We start from the raw sequence: 21,486 nt of genomic DNA on the forward strand, positions 1-21,486 counted from the left end.
GGAAGACGAGGTTTTAGCAAGGCGAGGTCTTGGCCCGGCGAGATTTTGGGCCGCGAGGTTTTGGGAGGAGAGGTTTTGGCCAGGCGAGGTTACGGCCCGGCGAGATTTTGGGCCGCGAGGTTTTGGGAGGCGAAGTTTTGGCCAGGCGAGATTTTGTCCCGCGAGGTTTTGGGCGGCGAGGTTTTGGCCAGGCGAGTTTTCGGCCCGGCGAGATTTTGGCCCGCGAGGTTTTGGGAGGTGAGGTTTTGGTGCGCGAGGTTGTCGCCGCGAGGTTTTGTACCCAAACTGTCTTCAATATACATTGAGAACCTGTTGTATATTATACTACACGGGCGGGACATCAATCTCATCTCACTTTCCTTTGTGGCTGTCGGACAAAATCATCACATTTTTCCCCAGAAAATACATTTCAAATCGGATTTTGGGGGATACAGTCATCCGAGTAACAAGATTGGAGAGGGTATGTTCCTCTCATCCTCCCCCAGGATTTGCGTCAGTGTTGTACAGGATTGTTTGTTCTAAAATCTTAGCTATATGATCTGTGTTCATATTAGTGTGAACCAGATTGCTATTTGTTCTAATTTGTTTGAGAAAATAATGCACGATATATGAAGTAGGTGTGTGAATGTTTGCTGACAAATGCACAAAACGTAGTTTTATTCAGAGGTGGATCTAGAAGGTGAAAACTGAGGGGTGGAAGTCAAAATCCGGAATATATTAGGTATATCATAAGCTTATTTTAAACTTAAAAAATTATATAAATAATAGATTAAATTATTTTTCCAGCCCGGGTTAAATGTGGTTTTACTTTACTTCAATGGTTCTTAAACTTTCCCATAACTCGGACCCCTATTCATTCGGAAAGTGATGTGAGAACCCATTTGCAATGCTATCTGAAATATCACATGGTATTAAAGAATATACTAATTAGAAGTACTGCTAACAAAAGAATCAAGAAAAATAATACAGTAAGTAATTTATTCTGAAGATAGCATGATTGTTTCCTAGTGAACGAAAATTCAATTAAAAACGCAGTAACTTACAAGACTCGAAGTCAACATCTTTTTTTTTTTTTTTTTTTTTAATTTTTGGAAAGAAATCCACTTGATAAACAATGTGGGATCACTAATGTGAGGAATGAAATTCTTTGTGTTTTTCCATAATTGCATTCAAATCTGGAATAAGCTTTGTCACCATCAAGCGTAAGTCCGATTCCACATTAAGACGATTTCGCTTTAAGGTTTTAATACTGCAAAGAGCAGAAAAGGTCTGCTCACATAAGTAAGTGGTAGAGAAAGGCATGAAATGTTGCAATGCCTTTTTAGACAACTCTTCATACTTACATGGCAGAAATTTAATAAAATAGGAAATCATTTAAATTTACAAACGTAGGTATAATTTCTAATTTCTTTCTTTCTAGTGACTGAAAAAAGTACTTCTTGCATAACAGCTGTGAGTTCCATTTTATTACAACACAGTTCAACTTTTAGGCGTCGCGGACCTCGAGGGGTTCGCGAACACCACTTTAAAAACTACTGCTTTACTTTATTAGATTGTCGTGTGATAACTGCGGCGTAAAAGCCAAGTGGGTATCTAAACAGAGCGAGAAATGACGTTTCAGTCTTAAATTCGTCAGAAAAAGGCGAGAGAGAGAGAGAGAGAGAGAAAAGAGGAAATGCTGACAAAATATCGGCCAAGGTTGCTTTCAAGAGGATGAATGAGTGATGTCTTTTTCTTTTTTTTTTCGAAAAGAAAGAAAAAAAGAATGAATGATTCCTTCACTCACTCAGGGCGTGTTACGCTATGCAACACTGAAATGCAGCTGTTGATGAATTTTGGGCGGACTCCAATTTACACATTTTCCCTTTGAAACGTATTTAATTTGGTTAACTTTATCATTGAAGCGAGTGTAAGAGAGTTTCTGCCATTCGATTCAACATGAATTGTGTACGTATCTGTCGGTCGATCTGTTCCACACAATAACTTATTCGAAATTTGTCCGATTTTGATCAAAGTTCCGCTTACTTTCTTTAGGGGAAAAATCTAGTGTTTGGTTCACGTGACGAACTAGGTGATACAAGAAGAAAAACGGAATTGTGCACGAGACGAGACGACATGAAGTTATTCCAATAGAACCCGATACATTTCCCGATCCTACAATGAAACCTCGATTACTCGAAGCTGAAGGGAATAGATAAAAATTCGATTTATCGAGTTTTTCGAGTAATCAAGATTCGAATTATGAAGGTGGCCAGAACAAAAATTCGAGATACCGTAGTTTCGCGTTCCTTATGGAAAGTGACTGCGGGTATCTAACAGGGACGGCGCAAGAAACGTTTGAGGGCGTGGGCGGAAAAAGGCGGATCTAGTTGCTGGGTGAGAGAACAAGGAAAATAAGAACTGGTCAATGTAGACATTTTTTTTTTTTTACGATAATTAAATTTCAATTTTTATACTCTTTAGTTAGCTAAAGCTCAAACCGGAATAGGGGAGGAACAAGGATGTGGAAAGCAGCTGTCTTGGCCTTATAGAAGGTACAATTCCGGCATTCGCCTGGTGGGACTGAAGAAATGTAGGATTTAGGATGGGCTGCAGGAGTTTGTGTCTATATGCTCGACCTACCGAATTCCGCATGGCAGACACAAAACCTCTACTTCCAGCTTTTTTTTTAAAAAAAAAAACAATAGTAACGGTGTGCAGTGGCGTATTTACGATTTTTTCTTGTAGGGGAGGGGCTTTGCTAACTTTCTGGGGGAGGGGCTTTGCCTGAAAATGTGAAAATTCTGCGATATTTCATATACTTTACTATAGTAAGTAAGATTTCGGGGGGGCTTAAGCCCGGAAGCCCCCCTAAATACGCCACTGACGGTGTGTACTCTGTAGTCGATGAAGTGCAAGACAGAGTTTACCTCCTTTCCCTCCAAGAATGCACATGAATGCATAGAAATAAAAGAAGGTTCAAACAACACAGACTAACAGATAATACACTATCTTTCGTTAATAACATAAAATACACAATAAGTAGGTAAAGTAAAACAAGGATAAAATAGCCTACTGCAAACATTTTTATCTTTGAAGTATTTATTACAAGAAAGCAAGAGACAAAAAATATAAATCATTATATTTTCTCTCATATATTCTTAATTTGTGTACATTAAATTTTTTGAAGTGATCTCTATATGCAACAGCAAAGACCTATGTTACTAAAAGAATAGGGAAATTCGACAGCATGATTGATCATACCTAATCCCAACTTTGAAACTGAATCTTTGAAACTGAAACTCAAGTTGAAAAAAAAACTAAAACAATTATAAATTGGATAAAGAAGTAAATAGCAATTAACAAAACTTCATCATGATCCACAGAAGCAACAATGTATTTTAAACTATGAAGGGCTGATCACATGGTACGAAGAAGCTTACAATAAACTTTTATACCTTCACTTTAATGAAGTGCAATGCGTTGATTTTTATGTCCAGCATCGAATGAGTTTACCACATCCTCTACAGCAATACCCATTACAAGTTTTATTTCTATTGAAAGGAAACAAAGATCGCTTAGGCGACCGTTTGCCATTTGATTTCTTAGATATGTCTAAGACACGAGAAAGAACGCTCATATGATGAAATAGATACAGCAATACTGACCGCAATTACGTCTAATTTGTGAATTTCATGAAAAGCAATTTTGAAACGATCCAACACGTCAGTAAACTGAGAAACGGAGGTAATTTTGCATTGCTTTTCCTCCTCATAACGTTTCAAAACTTTCGGAAGAAGTTTCAGTTCCACCTCTACACTATCGACATCACATCAATAATGACGTGCAAGTGGTTCAATTTTCTCAAAATGAGAAGAAGTGTTCACTTTTAGAGTGAAGACTGCTTATCCCACTTAAAATCACTGTTTATCGCGGAGTTAAACAGGGTCCTAGAATCTATTACATTACAATCGAAAGTAATACTTATTACTTTTGAAGTACAGGATGTCACCCTCATTATTCTACTTCTGTTGGGGTGGGAGGATGGGTGGGCTGTTGCGCACCCCCGCCCATCCTTAACGCCGTCCCTCGTATCTAACCTCCATAACTCGAATAGTTTTATTCATTCAACCTCTATAACTCGAAGTTTTATTCTTTCAACCTCTATAACTCGAAGTTATATCGATTCAACCTCTATAACTCGAAGTTTTATTCATTCAACTCTATAATTCGAAGTTTTATTCATTCAACCTCTATAACTCGAAGTTTTATTCATTCAACTCTATAACTCGAAGTTTTATTCATTCAACCTCTATAACTCGAAGTTTTATTCATTCAACCTCTATAACTCGAAGTTTTATTCTTACAACCTCTATAACTCGAAGTTTTATCGATTCAACCTCCATAACTCGAATAGTTTTATTCATTCAACCTCTATAACTCGAAGTTTTATTCTTACAACCTCTATAACTCGAAGTTTTATCGATTCAACCTCCATAACTCGAATAGTTTTATTCATTCAACCTCTATAACTCGAAGTTTTATTTTTACAACCTCTATAACTCGAAGTTTTATCGATTCAACCTCCATAACTCGAATAGTTTTATTCATTCAACCTCTATAACTCGAAGTTTTATTCATTCAACCTCTATAACACGAAGTTTTATCGATTCAACCTATATAACTCAAAGTTTTATTCATTCAACCTCTTTAACTCGAAGTTGTGAAACTTTCTTAAATTAAATACGCGTAACATGATTAGTAAAAACAAAATACTAGGCATGAATGAAACACAAATTACGGTACACATTAGGCAACAATGGCAGAACTAGCAACAATGACAATTACGTAAAAGCATAGAGCTATAGCTTCGAGTTATCGAAATCACATCAAGAAATATCCAACTTACAGAGGTAAACTTCGACTCGTAGAGGTTCGCAAATACGAAAGTTCGAGTTATCGAGGATTTAAAATATGACCATGAAATACTTAAAATTTGACTTATCGAGGTAGTAAGTTTTAAACATTCGACTTATAGAAGTTATTTTAACATTGAGTATAATAGAGAGTTCAAAAATGTGGAAAAAGAGAATGTGAAAAAAATTCGAGTTATCACGGAATTCGTGTTATCGAAATCTAACTGTATTATTTTCACGACATCTATTTTGAGACAAGAAAGCCTTAGCTATTATAACAAACTTTCATCCATGTTAGCTAGTTAAATTTTACTCCATGTTGAGAGTCTGCATAACGTGATGTAAAAAAAAGAAAATAAATTAATGATAAATTTCGCGAAATAAAATGTCTTACAATTTGGAATTAAAATCGGTCGAAGGTAATGTGAGTATTAGATGATAATTTTGGCCCCAGCTGGAAGTTTGTGCATATAGGACAGTGCTGTCCAATTAAAATGAAGTAGAGGGCTATAACTAAGTTTACTAGTACAGCAAAATAGAATGCAGTAGGTTAAAAAAAACTAATCACAAAATAAAACCAGTTGAGAATGCCCCAAGACCATTGCCAGAACGAACTTTAAAAAAATTTATATAAAATTGTATATTAAAATTGCAAAAATACACCTACATATTTGGTACCTGCGTATAAGGGATCTATTGAATTAGCTATATTCAGCTGTCACTTTTTATCACCGTATATATACTGGAAATGCAGATATAACCAGTGGTCGTAGGTTACTATTTGGTGCCAAAATGTTCACCATCCTTTTAGGTATTGATCAACAGCAAATCATCTCTCTATGGCTTATGGTTCCTGAAATATGGCTCCTTAAATCTCCCGAAATCGGAACTTTTTTTTGCCAATATCTGGGGAACGGTGGCCAGTTGGCCAGTGACCACCGATTACTATTTGGTACCAAAATGTTCCCCATCCTCTTAGGTACTGATCAACACCAATATCATCTCTCTATGACTTAGGGGCTCTCAAGGGTAAGTTAGTTCGGGCCGTTTTCTCAAAAACTGCTTAGGTGGTTTTGTTCATATTTCATAAATAAATATTTCAATAAGAACCCACAATAAGGTATAAGTAATTTCTCTTGAAAAGGGGCAGTTTACTTTGGGAGTGAATTCTCGAAGTTTTCGGAAACAGCATATTTTAATTTCGATCATATTGCACAATTAAATCAGTAATAGTTGCAGCAAGACTCGATTTAATGTGCGGAGTGAGAAAATTTAGTACTACGGTCCATGCCATTTATTTCAAATCATCTCAGATCTCCAATCATAAAGACCTGGGCACAGAAGCACTTATACTTCAACATGGTCTGTTAATTTTGACCCAATACTCAGATGCGAAAGAGCATTAATAAGTGAAATTCTACGCTAATGAAATTTGTTTACCTTTTTAAAAGTTTAATTCCACCTACACAGCTGGTTCAACTTGAAGAATACGAGAATCTCCTAGGGCCGCTAGTGCATTCTTGTTACCCTGTATGGCACATCCTGAATTCTAATAGCAGCCTTTATTGTGAAAACGTTACTAGTATTGGACCTATTATTTAGCCCTTCATAACACATTTACGAAATGTCTCGGGGTCATACAAAGTCTGTTTGTATCAGATCGGGTCAGAGGTTACCGGCCTAATGGATCACAATTCAAGGGATTCCTGACCAGTTCCTCACTGCTGCACTGGAATTTGGTAAACTCGAATATACCTAATCTACAGAGCAAAATTACATCGAATTCTAGCACAGCATTTTTCAACACTTTGTATTATATATTATTCTAATTCAAAATGTGCAGGGGGCTTGGTGGCTCAGTGGTAGAGCGTTCACCTCCGGTGCTTGGGGTCCCTGGTTCGATCCCAGCTTGCGCCGTGTGGACTTTGTGGTGAACAAACACCGTGCTCGTGGGTTTTCTCGGGGTTCTCCCGTTTGCTCCCACTTTCTTCATTCCACCATTTCACTCATTTCTCATTATCACCGTCTCCTTTAGCCTAACCGGCGGCATAACCGTGGGACGTTAAACTTAGAGATTTCATTTCATTTCATTTCAAAGTGTGCAACATCTAAAATTTTGCGCACATCTCCAAATCAAGCCAATTGTTTTTGCGCTACTTGTCTCACAAATTTCATGGTTTTGACTTTCCTTCCTTTATATTTTTCTGTTTCTTTTGTGAAATGAATAATCTCCTTAACGTTCTAACAGGAATTGTGAAACTCCCTGTATAACGTGAAATAATAATGGGGGAGTTTGTGGGTCTGTAGCATTTATCGGACATCATCTTCAAAGCTGCTTAACACGAGTACATTGCATCTATCACACAATGTCATTCTATAGCTATGTGATCATGCAAGCTGAGTAATCCTCACTCTGTATTATGCGTGTAGAGGCATGTTAGGGCGCCGTGAGTATGGGTTGAATGGATGAATGTGTATATAAGGGCTGTATGAACCTTAACACACCACACAAACAAAGAGGGAGCTTTGTTAGTAAACGGAGAACTGCGAACAGCTTTTCCCTATTTCAAACAAACTGAAAACATTTAAAAAAAGAAGAAGAAAAATACCAGTGGGAGGTTTAGTTGCGTTTACATTTCAATTGAAATTAACTGTTGAACCACTTCGTCTGTTGTGGTGGCAGTAAGCCGATTTGCTTCTGTTTTCATCAATTGCCAGGCTGCGTTTCTCCTCAGTTACTATAAACATCCGTATGACCTTACGCAGACGTGAGTTCATGTTTGTTTTCCAAATATTACACACGGTATCTGCATAGCCTATACAATATCGAACCACTCTATTTACGGGAGATTTGGAAACAGAATCTTGCTTGTGTGCAATCAATCTGAAATGCTATATGGGAGGAAAACGATAACGGACTTTTTCTTTTTTTTATAAGAGTACTAAAATTTTACGGAAATAAATGTTTACTTTTTAGAGACCGTATAAGTGAGTTTTGCATTTGAAATCAGTCAGGAGTGGATATTAGAGAACGATACTCTCATATTAACATTTAGGAGAAATGTTTCTCAAGTTGATATATTAGGGAAATGATCCTCAGATTATAATTAGGGAAATAGGTTATTTGTGGTTTTATGGTTAACATACGTGTCTTCGGCCCGGAAGATCCCGTTTCGATTCCTGGCAGAAGCTCCATGTGGTTTGGGTCTCATGTTAAGTTGTAGGTCCACGTCTCATATAGCCTCGTTGTTCAAAAGGAATCTTTTGTAGCCGCGAATTGTGTCGAGAAATTTGAAGCTTCAAATTTATAAAATGATAATCATACCTGTTGTGCTGTATGGTTACGAAACATGGTCGCTTACTCTGAGGGAAGAACGTAGACTGAAAGTATTTGAGAACAAGATCCTGAAACGAATATTCAGACCCAAGATGAACGGGAATGGGAAATGGCGGAAGCTTCATAACGAGGAACTGGATAATTTATACCATTTACCAAACATTCTTAGGAGTCATCAAATCTAGGAGGCTAAGGTGGACAGGTCATGTAGCTAGAATGGAAGAAAGTAGAAAAGCTTTCAAAGTTTTAACTGGAAGTCCAATCGGAAAACGTCCATTAGGAAGACCTAGGCGCAAATGGGAGGACAATATTAAGATGGATCTCGAAAAATTAGGAATACAAAATAGAAACTGGATCCAATTGGCTAAGGATAGAAGTGAGTGGACAGGTTTCGTGAAAACGACATTGAACCTCCGGGTTCCATAAGCCATAGAGTTAGTTAGTTAGTTATTGGTCACAAGCAATTGTGGCAAAGATCACGAAAAATATGACTTCCAGATACTATCTAGATAAAAGAAACTTAAAACTGTGGGAACTTAAAAACATAATGAATCTATGGACTAGCGAAATGTTATATATATCTATATATTTATCATGGCCAAATTTCCCAAGGGAGAAAAAACCAACGCGTTGTCTGTTGTGCGATATTTGAACCCCTGACTTTTCCGTATAATGAAATTGTCGCAGAGAAAAAGAGAACTACGGACAAGACGAGATACGATGCTTGCCATCTACCAACGACTATCGAAGAAAATTGCGAAGGCTTGGTTTGATGTCTACGACCGAGTGAATTGAGAATTTCGACGGAACGCTTTCTTCTTCATGGCCCATTGAAAGCAAGAGTGTTCTCCTGAATCAGCAACCTTCCAACAGTTTCCAGAGAACCAGCCCACAACTGCTGTTACGCTTCTTCCAAAGTTTCATTTTCTTACATCGCAAGCAACTTTCTTCCTTTGTCTGATATTAAAAAAGAAGAAGTCTCAGCGCCGAAATATTTTTCTCTTGTAATATAACCAACATCTGTGTCATTCGGCTGGGGAATTGTGATTTGAATTCATTTGAGGAAGGAATGAATTTTTGTGTTACCTTTGTTATGAAAGAAATACTATTACCACTACTTTTATTATTATTATTATTATTATTATTATTATTATTATTATTATTATTATTATTATTATTATTATTATTATTATTATTATTATTATTATGGGATTGCGTATCCTTTCACTAAAGACATTTCCTTATGGGTTTGCCTGATAATTAATTCTTACTTGTTTACAGTTCCAGGGATACCATATTACTTAACAATCATGGATATTACAACACTATTAGGATTTTAATTAGATGTCGAGCGCTAGAGATGTTCTCAATGCGAATAGCCACTGCAGGTTCGTAATTAGTTAACAAGCCTATTGGATGCCTTTATGCTAATGAATCCAACATAAACACACACACACACACACACACACACACTAACTGCTTGTATAGAAACTATTCAGGGCTTCTGTAGCTACATACATATTGGTGTATTGATTACAGGATAGAGAAGGAAGCAGAGAGAGAGACAGTGTATGTCCAAACGTTGCATACATAAATCAAATTCCAACATATGTAATCAAGGTTCATGTCCCGGTAAGGGCATTTGTCGAAAACAAATCAGTTTCTCTCTCAAATTCTCTCTCTTGCTTGCTGTCTATCTTTTTCCTCAAATTTTACTACAGCACTCTTGTGGCTTAGTGGTTACCGTTCTCACATTTAAGGTGTGAAACCTGGGTTCGATTCGCGGTGATGTTACGAAATAATATAAAGAATCATCATATACGTAACAAAAATATATTTATATGTTTTATTCTTTCCCAATTTCTATGCTGGAGAGCAAAGAGTATTCTCTGGAACACAATAATATAAAAGTATTTCTGTTTTTTAAAAAAGCTAAATTTGAGCTTTCATATTTATAAAGACATGCATAAGAGAGTGTGATCCATTAAACGTGCACGCAGGTAAAAGAGTATGAAATGTAGTATTACGTACGGGTAGCAACTCTTCAGATACTTCGCTTAGAGACTTCAGCTTAACCTTCAATCTGTTACCCTAGTAGCAGAGACAGCTTGCAAACCGCTTGCTGTAAGCTTGGAGTGGAAGTCGGCAAGCTTGCATTCGGCTTGATTGGAAAGCGTAGTGCAAGCATGCCGCAAGCTGAATTCCAGTAACGAATTTATATGGGGGCAACCATGCTTTCAGTGTTTCATTCAAGCTTAACGCAAGCGTTTTACGCTGGCGGCAAGCCAATAACCAACGAACGGCCAGTGATGCTATGACTGCAAAGGATCTAAAGTTAAAAGTATCGCTTGAAAGTACAACAAAAGGCAGATCGCATGCGTTGAAAAGGCAAGCGTAGAAAGCCAAAGCCAAGCACGCGCCAACTGATCGAAAGCTCTCTTGCTACTTGGGTAGAATCTACTGATCTTTGCCACCAAATAGAAACAGGAGACTTATTCTTAGATCTCATACACAATTAAACTTTGTTTATCGTTTAGCGCGACTTCGGCGCGGGAGACCCGGTTCGATTCATCTGGTTCGAATTCCACTTTATGCTGTAGGTCCATATCTCGTCTAGCCTCGCTGGTGAACGGAACGATAAAAACTAATCCAATACTAATAACATACTTTGCTTAATTATGAATAGCATGCTCAGTAGTACTGTTTTTCTCGTTTTTTTTTCAAATAGAGGGTCTATCTATTATTACACAATAATAATTTCTAAGTGCTTAAGTGACACAAAGCGAAATGTTTCAAAGAAGACTCTGTTCAGTAACATGCCAAACAAAGTAAGTGTATACAATTTTCTTAACCTTTAAACTACGGAGGTTAATGTTTTAACCCTTAAACTGCGGAGGTAATTTTTTTAAAACCTTTAAACTACATTTAAAGTGTTTTCATAAGAGTTTACAAAGAAGTCCATGTTTTTACTTCTATTTATTGAAGACACATGCAATAAAAAGTGTTACAAAAATTATTGTAGTACCATTTCGTAATCGAAATATCCGTAGTTAAGACAAGGAACAGGGTATTTCGAAAACGAAATATCCCGTAGTTTAAAAGTACAAAAGTGATGTTTCAATGTCAAACGCTTATATCACCAGATCTCAATCTTTTCTAGTTAAACCTCGGAATGAAATATTTTAGTTTAACGTCCCACGATTAATATGCCCTTTAGGCTATGAGAGACAATCATTAAATGAATGTTGATGGAAGAATTGGTGGAATGAGAAAGAGGGAGGACATGGGAGAAATAGGAGTACACCGAGAAAACCAAAGCTTACTTGGCCGGAAATCGAATTAGGGACCCCACACACTAGAGGTAAGCAGTCTACCACTGAGCCGCCGTGGTCCCTAGTTAAACCTCGGTTTTAAGACTTATCTTCCTAATGCAGGCTTTCTCAACCGGTGTGTCCTGCCACACTGATGTGTCGCACAGCTTCACTGGGTGTTTTGCGACATTTTAGAAATTTAAAAATAAATTTGTCAGATAGATAACCTATTAAGTCTAATTCTTTATACAACATGTTCTATTTTTAGCATTAAATCTTCAATAATAAGTTAAAGTTACTTTTGAAACAAACTGTGCTCCATCAACAATAGCATCATTGCTATATTCCACTTACTGATACTTATAGGCAGTGGCGTATTTAGGGGGGGCTTCCGGGCTTAAGCCCCCCCCCCGAAATCTTACTTACTATAGTAAAGTATATTAAATATCTTGCAGAATTTTCACATTTTCAGACAAAGCCCCCCCGAAAAAGCAAAAGCCCCTCCCGAAACAAAATCGTAAATACGCCACTGCTTATAGGAGTAGATAATATTATACATAAATTTATATTCCTATATTATTATAATTTATAATAGTCTTATAGTAAAGTATTTTAATTTGTATTTGTAAAAAAAAAAAATCAGGAACCTCTACATTAATGTACAAGCCCTGGAACTGTACTAGCATGACAGGCATTTTAACCGAAATAATAGTCTACTTAGTGTTTTGCAATTGAGATAATATTTGCGCATGCAGCGCTTATGAATAAAAATATCATGTGGTGATTGTGTTTTAAAAAATATAGTACAATAGGCGCTCTTTAATCCGCCACCAATCGAGTAGATCGCGGTTTTCTGTTTTCGGTAGATTCTAGCATTTGTTGACTTTGATCGCCAGGTCGCGCCACTGCGCTGCCTTTTTTTCTTTTGTTTATTGCGAGTGTCAGTTTTCAGTTTAGTACAGTGTTTCATGTTTTCTATCGGGTTATGTATCACGTTCGCAGAATATTACAGTTGAGCAGATACAATGTATTGCATTGCTATATATTGTCGAAGCCAAGCACAACTGCTAACAAAACAAACCCAAGCACGAGTTCTTGAAGTGCTAACAAAACTCAGAACGAAGTCAAGCACAAATTCTTCAAGTGTTAACAAAACTCAGAACGAAGTCAAACACGAGTTCTTGAAGTGCTAACAAAACTCAGAACGAAGTCAAGCACGAGTTCTTAAAGTGTTAACAAAACTCAGAACGAAGTCAAGCACGAGTTTTTCAAGTGTTAACAAAACTCAGAACGAAGTCAAGCACGAGTTCTTCAAGTGCTAACAAAACTCAGAACGAAGCCAAACACGAGTTCTTCAAAGTGCTAACAAAACTCAAAACGTGCATAAACATGTAAAATACATGTTTTAGTAGTTTGTATTTTCATGTAGAGTTATGTATGTTTGGTACCCCCGTTAAAACTATATTGACATTCAATAATCCGGCAAAATCGCTAAACCGGCACGGCTGTGGTTCTAAACATGCGGTGATCGAGAGCTTACAGTACTTCTATTTCAAAATATTCAATCATTCTATTTATTTGCAACTATTACTTTACATATTAACATGTTACACAACATTAAGACAACATGAACATTCACAAATGTGATTCCATTTGTTTTCTTGAACATCCATTTTCAGCTATATGGGAACTAGGCGTATAGTTGCACGTGGAATTGGACTCGTATATGTAATCAAACCCAATCCCACCAATCCTACACTGAAACTCTAATTAACCACAAGACAGTTTTACCCTGTTATTCGAATTCCACATTAAAGTTCTGCTCTATGGTCTACATAGCCTTTAGTTCTTACAACGTACGTTAAACTACCGAGCAATATTTCTAGATTCCATTGACACAATTATCTGCATTGCGCAAACGTTCAGGCACTACCTACAGAAACGTTTCACAAAACACGCAGCAATGCATTAAAGCAATCAACTCAACCTGTATTTGCCCTAGCCGTGTACTCCACGATAAATTATGTAAACTTAACCGATTTTAATTTAATTTGATGAATCCTTTCTTTGAGGTTTAGCAAAGAAGTTAACTGATCAGGGTAGATAGTGGGGCAATAAAATACATTTCGACGATAAATTAAGTATTTTTTTTAAAGATGCAATACTTTCAAATATAATTTTTTTAAGTCATTCTGATCAGAATTATGCATTCAACTTACCTTGAATATCGGCCGCACTCTTCTACGATCTCAACAACACCTAATGGCGATACTCGCGGGTAGTTACAACGACGAAATGAGCCGAAATAAGCGTCCACTGCTCCAAGGAGACGACCCTAAAAAAAATAAAGAAAAAATCCATGTAAAATTATGTTTTCCACACACATTTAATTAATACATTTTCATAATCCATATAGTGCATATATCCAAATAGTGCAAATATGCAAACATAGTGCATATTTGAAAAGATTATATTGCCGCATAAAAGATTTCGATATCAACCGTACAGTATCTACAAATTTGTAAATAAATCAAGGGTCCAGGGGCGGATCCAGTAGGGATGCGCACGAGACAAGATTTGTGGCTGTCTCGACTCGAAAATGTGCTGTAAAAGTGATGTCTCGACTCGAAAAATGTATATTTCTCTATTAGAAGAGCCGTGTCTCGACTCGAATTTTGTCAGGAAAATCCTGTCTCGACTCGTCTCGTACGCATCCCTCAGGACCGACTTCTGGGGGGGGGGGTTGTCATACTGCTACTTAGAGCTACTTTTAAGAGCTTCAAACTCTCGGATGGGTTTTATTTATATATATATAAAATAAGAAAGTTTCCTCTTCTGGGGGACGATCGCCCCCTGGATCCGCCACTGCAAGGGTCAGTAATTTTTCTTGAGGGTAGTGAAATCGGTATCGAGAAATAAATCAATTAATTCGAAAGGTGTGTCCGCTTGACATTCTTACTTTTTGGTTCCTGGTTTCTTTTCCATAGCATTTTGTATTGGTATTCTTACTTTTTGGGTCCTGGTTTCTCTTCCACAGCATTTTATATTGGTATTCTTCTGACAGTTATTTTGATTTAGTGAACATTCATATGAGGTGTGCATTTCCAAAACACTCTAAATCCAAAAATGCCCGATTTTGAATTGAATATGGAAGAGTATATTTTGGAACCTCTTACGTTAACTTTTGTAATTATTTTTAGTCAAAACACATTATTTTCTGTGGTGAATTCTGTTTGAAATATCACTTGCCACAGTGTTTCAATGTAAAAAGATGTAGTTTTTTTGTCCTTTCTGAAGAATTCTACCAAACGTATTTAGTATGTTTTGGAAATACACTCTTCATATGTGCATGGGCGTTCCGAAGGCTTATAAAGTAGGAGGTGTAATGGGTTAATGTACCAAATGGATAAATATGATGTATCGAATAGCGAAATATGATATCAGAATAATAGGAAGAGTCTGGGTTTGATCCCCAGTTCGGCCTTTCTAAAGTAATCTGCGATCTCTTCTGCGTTGGCGAAACGGAAAAGTCCCATTTTTAGGCTTTGGGAAGAGCCAGACATCCGATGATGCTAAACTATTTTTAAGGCTATCAAAGTCTCTGAAGCAGTTTTTCCTCTCAATTTGTACATGAACCTGATGTTTGCGTGTTGCTCGATCTGTGGAATTGCACCAATTGATCACCAAACACACTTTTATGACGCCTGTTATGACATTTTAATACTAGGGATGGCCAGAGAGTTTCGGTTCCGCGAAGAACTGGTTCTTGGAGATCCGGTTTTCAGAACCGGTTCCAGACCTGAATCCGAAAACCCGGTTCCAGAACCGGATCTTAGGAACCAGTTCTAGACCTGGATCCGAAGAACCTTTTCCAGACCTGGATCCGAAAAGCCTGTTCCGGAGCCGGATCTTCTAGAAACGGATCCGTTCAGATCCGAAAACCGGTTCCACCAGGAACCGGTTCTGGCCATCCCTAGTTAATACCTGTCAAATTCATAATTAGGCAATCTAAGGAGTGTACTGTACAAGATTCATTGTGACTGCATAACAAATGCCAAAACTAGAACAACATTCCTGGAACTTTTTGACTGCCCATGGTATTCTTGTATTTTAATCCTTTAATAAATTCACGATTTTAGATTACTTGATGCGTTTTCAAATTGTTATTATATAAATTTATATACATATGCAATACACTTTTCATAACACCAGTAGTATATAACATATTTTAATTTAATTATTGAATAGGGCTACTAGTTTACAAGATAATTCTTAATACAATAAATAATCGATTTAAAGTTTAAACAAATGATACTGACTGAAACATACCTGTCTTTTCCAAAAATGCCAATTGCAAGAATACTTGAATGTCTTTTCCAAGAATATATCAATTATAAATATATCATTTAATTGGCTAAGAACAGTAATAAACTTACTAATTATCCCTATATCATTCTGAAGTGTCATCTTGTTCATGTTCCGAATTTGATTCATTTGCACTTATTTCAATATGGGGGCCGACACTTCATTCGGTCCCGGGTCACTTTAATACAAGCTCAAACCACCTTCAATATATTTCTTATATTCACTGTGAACGTCACTTAAGTAATACAAAATGGCCAGAGCAATATCGTGCGACAATTTTCATCGTTCAGACATTATATTTACACTCCACACGTCATAGATCATCAAATAAAGGAAAAACATCTATAATACATGGAAAGTACTATGGGGTCTATGTGACCCCAAATCAAAATAATCATAAATAATAAGTAAACGGCAAGAGACATAACGATTTTGTGAATCATAATCCAACAAACAGGTGCACTTACATTTCAGAGCATTAGGCTCAACGATTGATATTCACAGCGGAAGAGAGGCAGATACACAGAAGCCACAGAGAATATAAGTTTATTGTTAAGAACCTGTTAGTTAGCTCAGTATCTGTTGACACACTGTACAAAATAATCACTGTTTTCTGTTTTCATAGACGTGCAAACAATTAAATATTATTTGTATGTATTTTGTAATAACTTCTTTCTTTGTAAAAACTTATGTAAGTTATTACAAAATAAATACAATTATTATTTAGAAAGTAGTTAACAAGAAACACAGATATCATGATAAATCATCAATTACCGTTGAATTTATTTTTCTAGTCTCTGACTTAACGAAGATTTTTGGATAATTCAAATTTTGGCCACACTGTCATTTCTATGGATGGCAACACTGATTATTCTTCCGATTCGTATTTTCAGGTGTAGAATAACATTATCTATTATTGTGGTAAGTTACCTTTCATTATCTCTTTTCACTTACGAAAAACAGACAAAAGAAAAATTGTTAGCTTTTGAAAAATATTTAGTAGTCTGCCCCTTTCCTAGTTACCATCCTCAACATAGTATTTCTTTTTAATTACCTACATTTCTTCCAGTTGTACTCCCGTTATTCCAATGTTCCAAGTACTTCTGTATGTAAAGGCCCTTAGAGAGTGCAATGCAGTTGACGGTTGCATGGTACAGTATGTCTTCTTCTCTACTGTTGTCAACAGCTCGAGCGGCTCGGCTCACAGCTCAGTCACCACCGAGCCGAGAAGTGAGCCGAGCCAATAGCTCACCCATCTGAGCCGACTCGAGCCCTCGGTTCAGTTGGGCCGAACCAAGCCGAGCCGATGGCTCACCTGAGCTGAGTCGAACCGAGCCGGTTGACATCACTAGTCTTCTCGTAATTAAAATTAAACTTTTTCATCAGCATTTTCAGCCTGGAGATCACCAAGATATCAGAAGAGTAAATTCCGTCTCAAAAGAAAATGCAATTATTCTCATCTCGTCTGAAATGTCGTGGACGTCGACACGACATTACATCAACGCTCCGCACTGGATCAACCAACTTATCAAATCGGTTTACCTATATGCCTACCAACGAAAGAACAAACCTAACCAAACATTTTGGTGGTTGTAGTGTCATGCTTCTATTTCAAGTTACTTAATAAACTCTGTCCACATTGATACCATAGAAAGAGCAAGAACCCCAAAATATGTCATGTATTCTGTTGACAAGGAGTTGTATGACAGATAGAACGTAATAAGCTCTTCTGTTTTGAACCATTCCTTGAATTGTATGGTTTATTATCTCCATGTAACTCACTCAAAGCCTGGTACTGTAAACCAATGGTTTTCACTAGCTCATCAACTGAGCTTTTTGGCAAAATTTAATAAAATGTCGCTGCTTAAGTAATTCTCGACAAACGAAAATCCGATGGGCATTTACAGGTTAGCTTCCAGATAGTTTGTGGGTAGTAGAAAGTGAACGAAGAAGCCCTACGCCTCTAGACCAGAGAATATCTCATGCGTTTACAGAAAATCTATCCGCTCTGCAGAAACGAAGAAAACAAATGGGATGAGGGTGGCACACTGCGACGTTCTACCACACCTACTGGAAAAGGACTTCAGTAGGGGAAGGGAATTAACTGTTCGCGAAGATCAAATTGGAGTAGACAACTCTAATATATGTCCATTACAGTATTGCCATAAAAAGTTCATTATTCTTGATTAAGCGTGAAATTAAAAGTCATCTAATTTCTATTGCTTTCCTGTATAGACACGGAGAATTTTAAGTTCTTGAATAGCATACTTCATTAGATGTTCATGAAGTAAAATTTACATGAAGTTATCTTATGGGGACTGAGAAACTAAGATGTAACATCCCCTTAATTTGTTTTCGTCGGAACAACAAAGTAAGAACGGATATATTTGAACAACAAAGTTAAAGCGGATATATTTGAACAATAAAGTAAAAACGGATATATTTGAACAGCAAAGTAAGAGCAGATATGTTTGAACAACAAAGTAAGAGCGAATATATTTGAACAACAAAATAAGAGCGGATATATTTGAACAACAAAGGAAAAGCAGATATATTTGAACAATAAAGTAAGAGTAGATATATTTGAACAACAAGGTAAGAGCGGATATATATTTGAACAACAAAAGAAAAAAGGAGATATTTGAACAACAAAGTAAGAGCGGATATATTTGAGCATTAAAGTAAGAGCAGATATATATATTTGAACAACAAAGTAAGAGTTAATATATTTGTTTATAATATAATATAATATAATTCTAGGCATTTTTATAATTTTAATTATCTCCTGAACGTAGGGTACCGGTATCTTGGCTTGGAATGGAACGTAAGTAAAAGTTTTATGCTCTAAGCGAAATGTTTGCTCTGATTTATTCTGTTAACAATGTGTAAATGATTATAATTCAGTGTTGAAGAGCAACAATGAAGCATCGTCTGTGGCAGCTTCGTAATGATGTAGTTTTATCCTGTTCATACGACAACCGATAATGATGTAGAGGGGTTCATCCAACAAAGGCCTCACGAAAAGACGAGAGAATATGGTTCTGACGTAGGGTTCAAGGGGGTGGGGTAAAGGAGAAGGAGCAGGCTGTTCGTCGCCTTCCAGCAAACCAGTAGATGAGCAAAAGGAAGAAGATAAAAAGGATTGTAGGCACCAACTGAATACAAACTGCTACCTTCATCATTATCATTATATCGTCATTTTCTCCATTCTCTCATGTTTCTTCTCTTCCAAGCGCAGGTGCCTCTGTTTTAACCGTTATATAGAGCAGCATCATTCTTTACTTTTCCTTGGTCTTCCTGTTTCATTTAGTGTTGCCATCCGCTTTCATAATTACAGTCACATAGTAAATTTAAGTTGTTTACAACGAACTCACTTTCTGCACTGAGAAACAGCTCTCCTCACTGGTTCTAATGACTACTGCTTACGCTTTGGTGTACAGTGTCCCGGGTTCGATTTTCGATAAGAGAGCCTTCAAATTTGAACTGTTCTTATTTAAGTTGATTCGGATTTTACCTTAAACTACACGGTGGCGCAGTGGTAGAGCGCTTACCTCTAGTGTGTGGAATCCCTGGTTCGATCCCGGCCAGTAAATTTTGTGGTGGACAACATAGTGTCCACGGATTATCTTGGGGTCCTTCCGTTTCTTCCCACATTTCCTTTCACCAATTCTTCCATCATCATTCACTTGCCTTAAGAAGCCTAATCACTGCGAAATTAAAATACTGCCAATTTTACAGTAATTATGTGATATCTTTAAATAGATAAAAGATCATCGAAATGTGGAACAAGAGCGCCTTAAACAATATTGTTTTGCATGAGGTACCGTTATCACGAGTCACCTAGTAGTTTTCCGTTTTCAGCCATTTAGAAACGCGGAAATAAATGCCGATTTTTCAAATGACTGGAAATCGAAAGGAGATAAGTGTGTCGTGATAACGGTATCTCATGTAAAATAATAGTGTCTAGCGAGCTCTTGTTCCACTTTTAGATTATATTTTATCTATTTGAAGATATAACATAATTACTGTAAAATTAGCGGTATTTTAATTTCAGCATGATGGGGCCTTTTAATCATTCGTTTTCCTTAGCCTTAAGGGCATAGTTGTGGGGCGTCAAATTGAAAGATTTCATATAATTTTCTACCTTAAACTGTATGTAGCCTCGGTGCTGAAAAGAAACGCTGAACTCGAAACAACCAACCTGTTCAGTAGAAAATGAGGAAGATTTTACAATAATTTTCAGATTTAATTTTAACATATCTATACATGGATTAATAAGCGCTCTTTGTGGCTAGATGGCCAGCGTTCGCGCCTTCGAAGAGAGAGTTTGATTCTGGCTGGGACTTCATGTGGTTCTGATTCCACACCAAGTCTCATATAAACCTTGTGTGGAAAAGTGACGTTAATGGCAAACAAAACCTAATAATGACTTGTTAAGTAGAAGCTAAGTTATTCACTATCAACATCAGAAAATAAAATTAACCAGTTGAGAATGCTCCAAGAGCATTGCCAGAACGAACTTAAAAAGAATGGAGAGATGAAGCGGGAAGGATAACTGTGATTGTTTCTACATATAAAAGTAAATATTTTTATCCACACCTTCGTCTGTTTCTCCCAAAAATTTGCAATATATATAATCTCTGTATAACTTACGGTTCCCGAGATATTGCTTCTTAAATCTCCCGAAATTCCATTTTTTTAGGGGGGGGGCAATATCTGGAGAACGGTGGCCATAGCTACCGGTTATTCTTTGGTACCAAAATGCTCTTAGGTATTGATCAACATCAATATTATCTCTCTATGACTTACGGTTTCCAAGATATGGCTTCTTAAATCCCCCGAAATCGAAACTATTTTTTGGCCAATATCTCGGAGACGGTACGCCATAGAGAGATGATATTGGTGTTAATCAATACTTAAGAGGATGGTAAACATTTTGGTACCAATACTAACTGTTGGACAGTGGGCACCAGCTCCTTAAATTTCCCAAAATCAAACATTTTTTTGTCAATATGTCGGGAACGGTAAGAGTGACGCGAAAAAATCCATCAATTTCTCAGATAGTTTCTGATGCTCTATTGAATGTAGGGCTCAAAATTGAGAAATTCGTAAATAACAGACAGACACTTGAACATAGAAAATTCAGTAACGAACTTTTTAAGTTCATTGAAAATAAGTATGTTTTTGGTTGCAACTATAAAAGAAACCATATCAATTTTTCATGGAAAGATAGATAGAATGGAAAGCAATCAAAATATGCACTTAAAGAAATACATGAGCATTAATAGACCAAACGTAAGTAATTAACATTTAATTATAAAACAAGGTAAAATTGCATACATGCAGAGGTAAAAGTGTGGGAGAACGTGAGGGATGCCGTCCTCTCACTTCCAAAAAAATGTATACGCCGTCCCCCCCAGTTCCTGAAAAATTACAATGGGCAAAGATAGGCAGGGGAACGGTGTGACGTCATGCCACTACCTACCGTTCCGCCACCTTTTCAGATCCATTTTTACCCCTGCATACACGTAAAGCTAAATTTGTATATCGCCTCTGAAAAGTACAGTCTCGTACCACT

General features: G+C 36.9%; 1 protein-coding gene across 1 annotated transcript in view; it reads right to left on the bottom strand.

The window, feature by feature from the left end:
* LOC145668965 (LHFPL tetraspan subfamily member 6 protein-like) overlaps positions 1-21,486 on the bottom strand; it is a 473,446-nt gene that overhangs the window by 315,657 nt on the left and 136,303 nt on the right. The window contains exon 2 of the mRNA XM_081737259.1: positions 13,763-13,878. Coding sequence (XP_081593385.1) covers positions 13,763-13,878 — 116 coding nt within the window. The remainder of the gene's footprint in view (positions 1-13,762; positions 13,879-21,486) is intronic.

Source organism: Thermobia domestica, chromosome 13 (genome assembly GCF_964235325.1).
Source record: "Thermobia domestica chromosome 13, izTheDome1.hap1.1, whole genome shotgun sequence".
NCBI lineage: Eukaryota > Metazoa > Arthropoda > Insecta > Zygentoma > Lepismatidae > Thermobia > Thermobia domestica.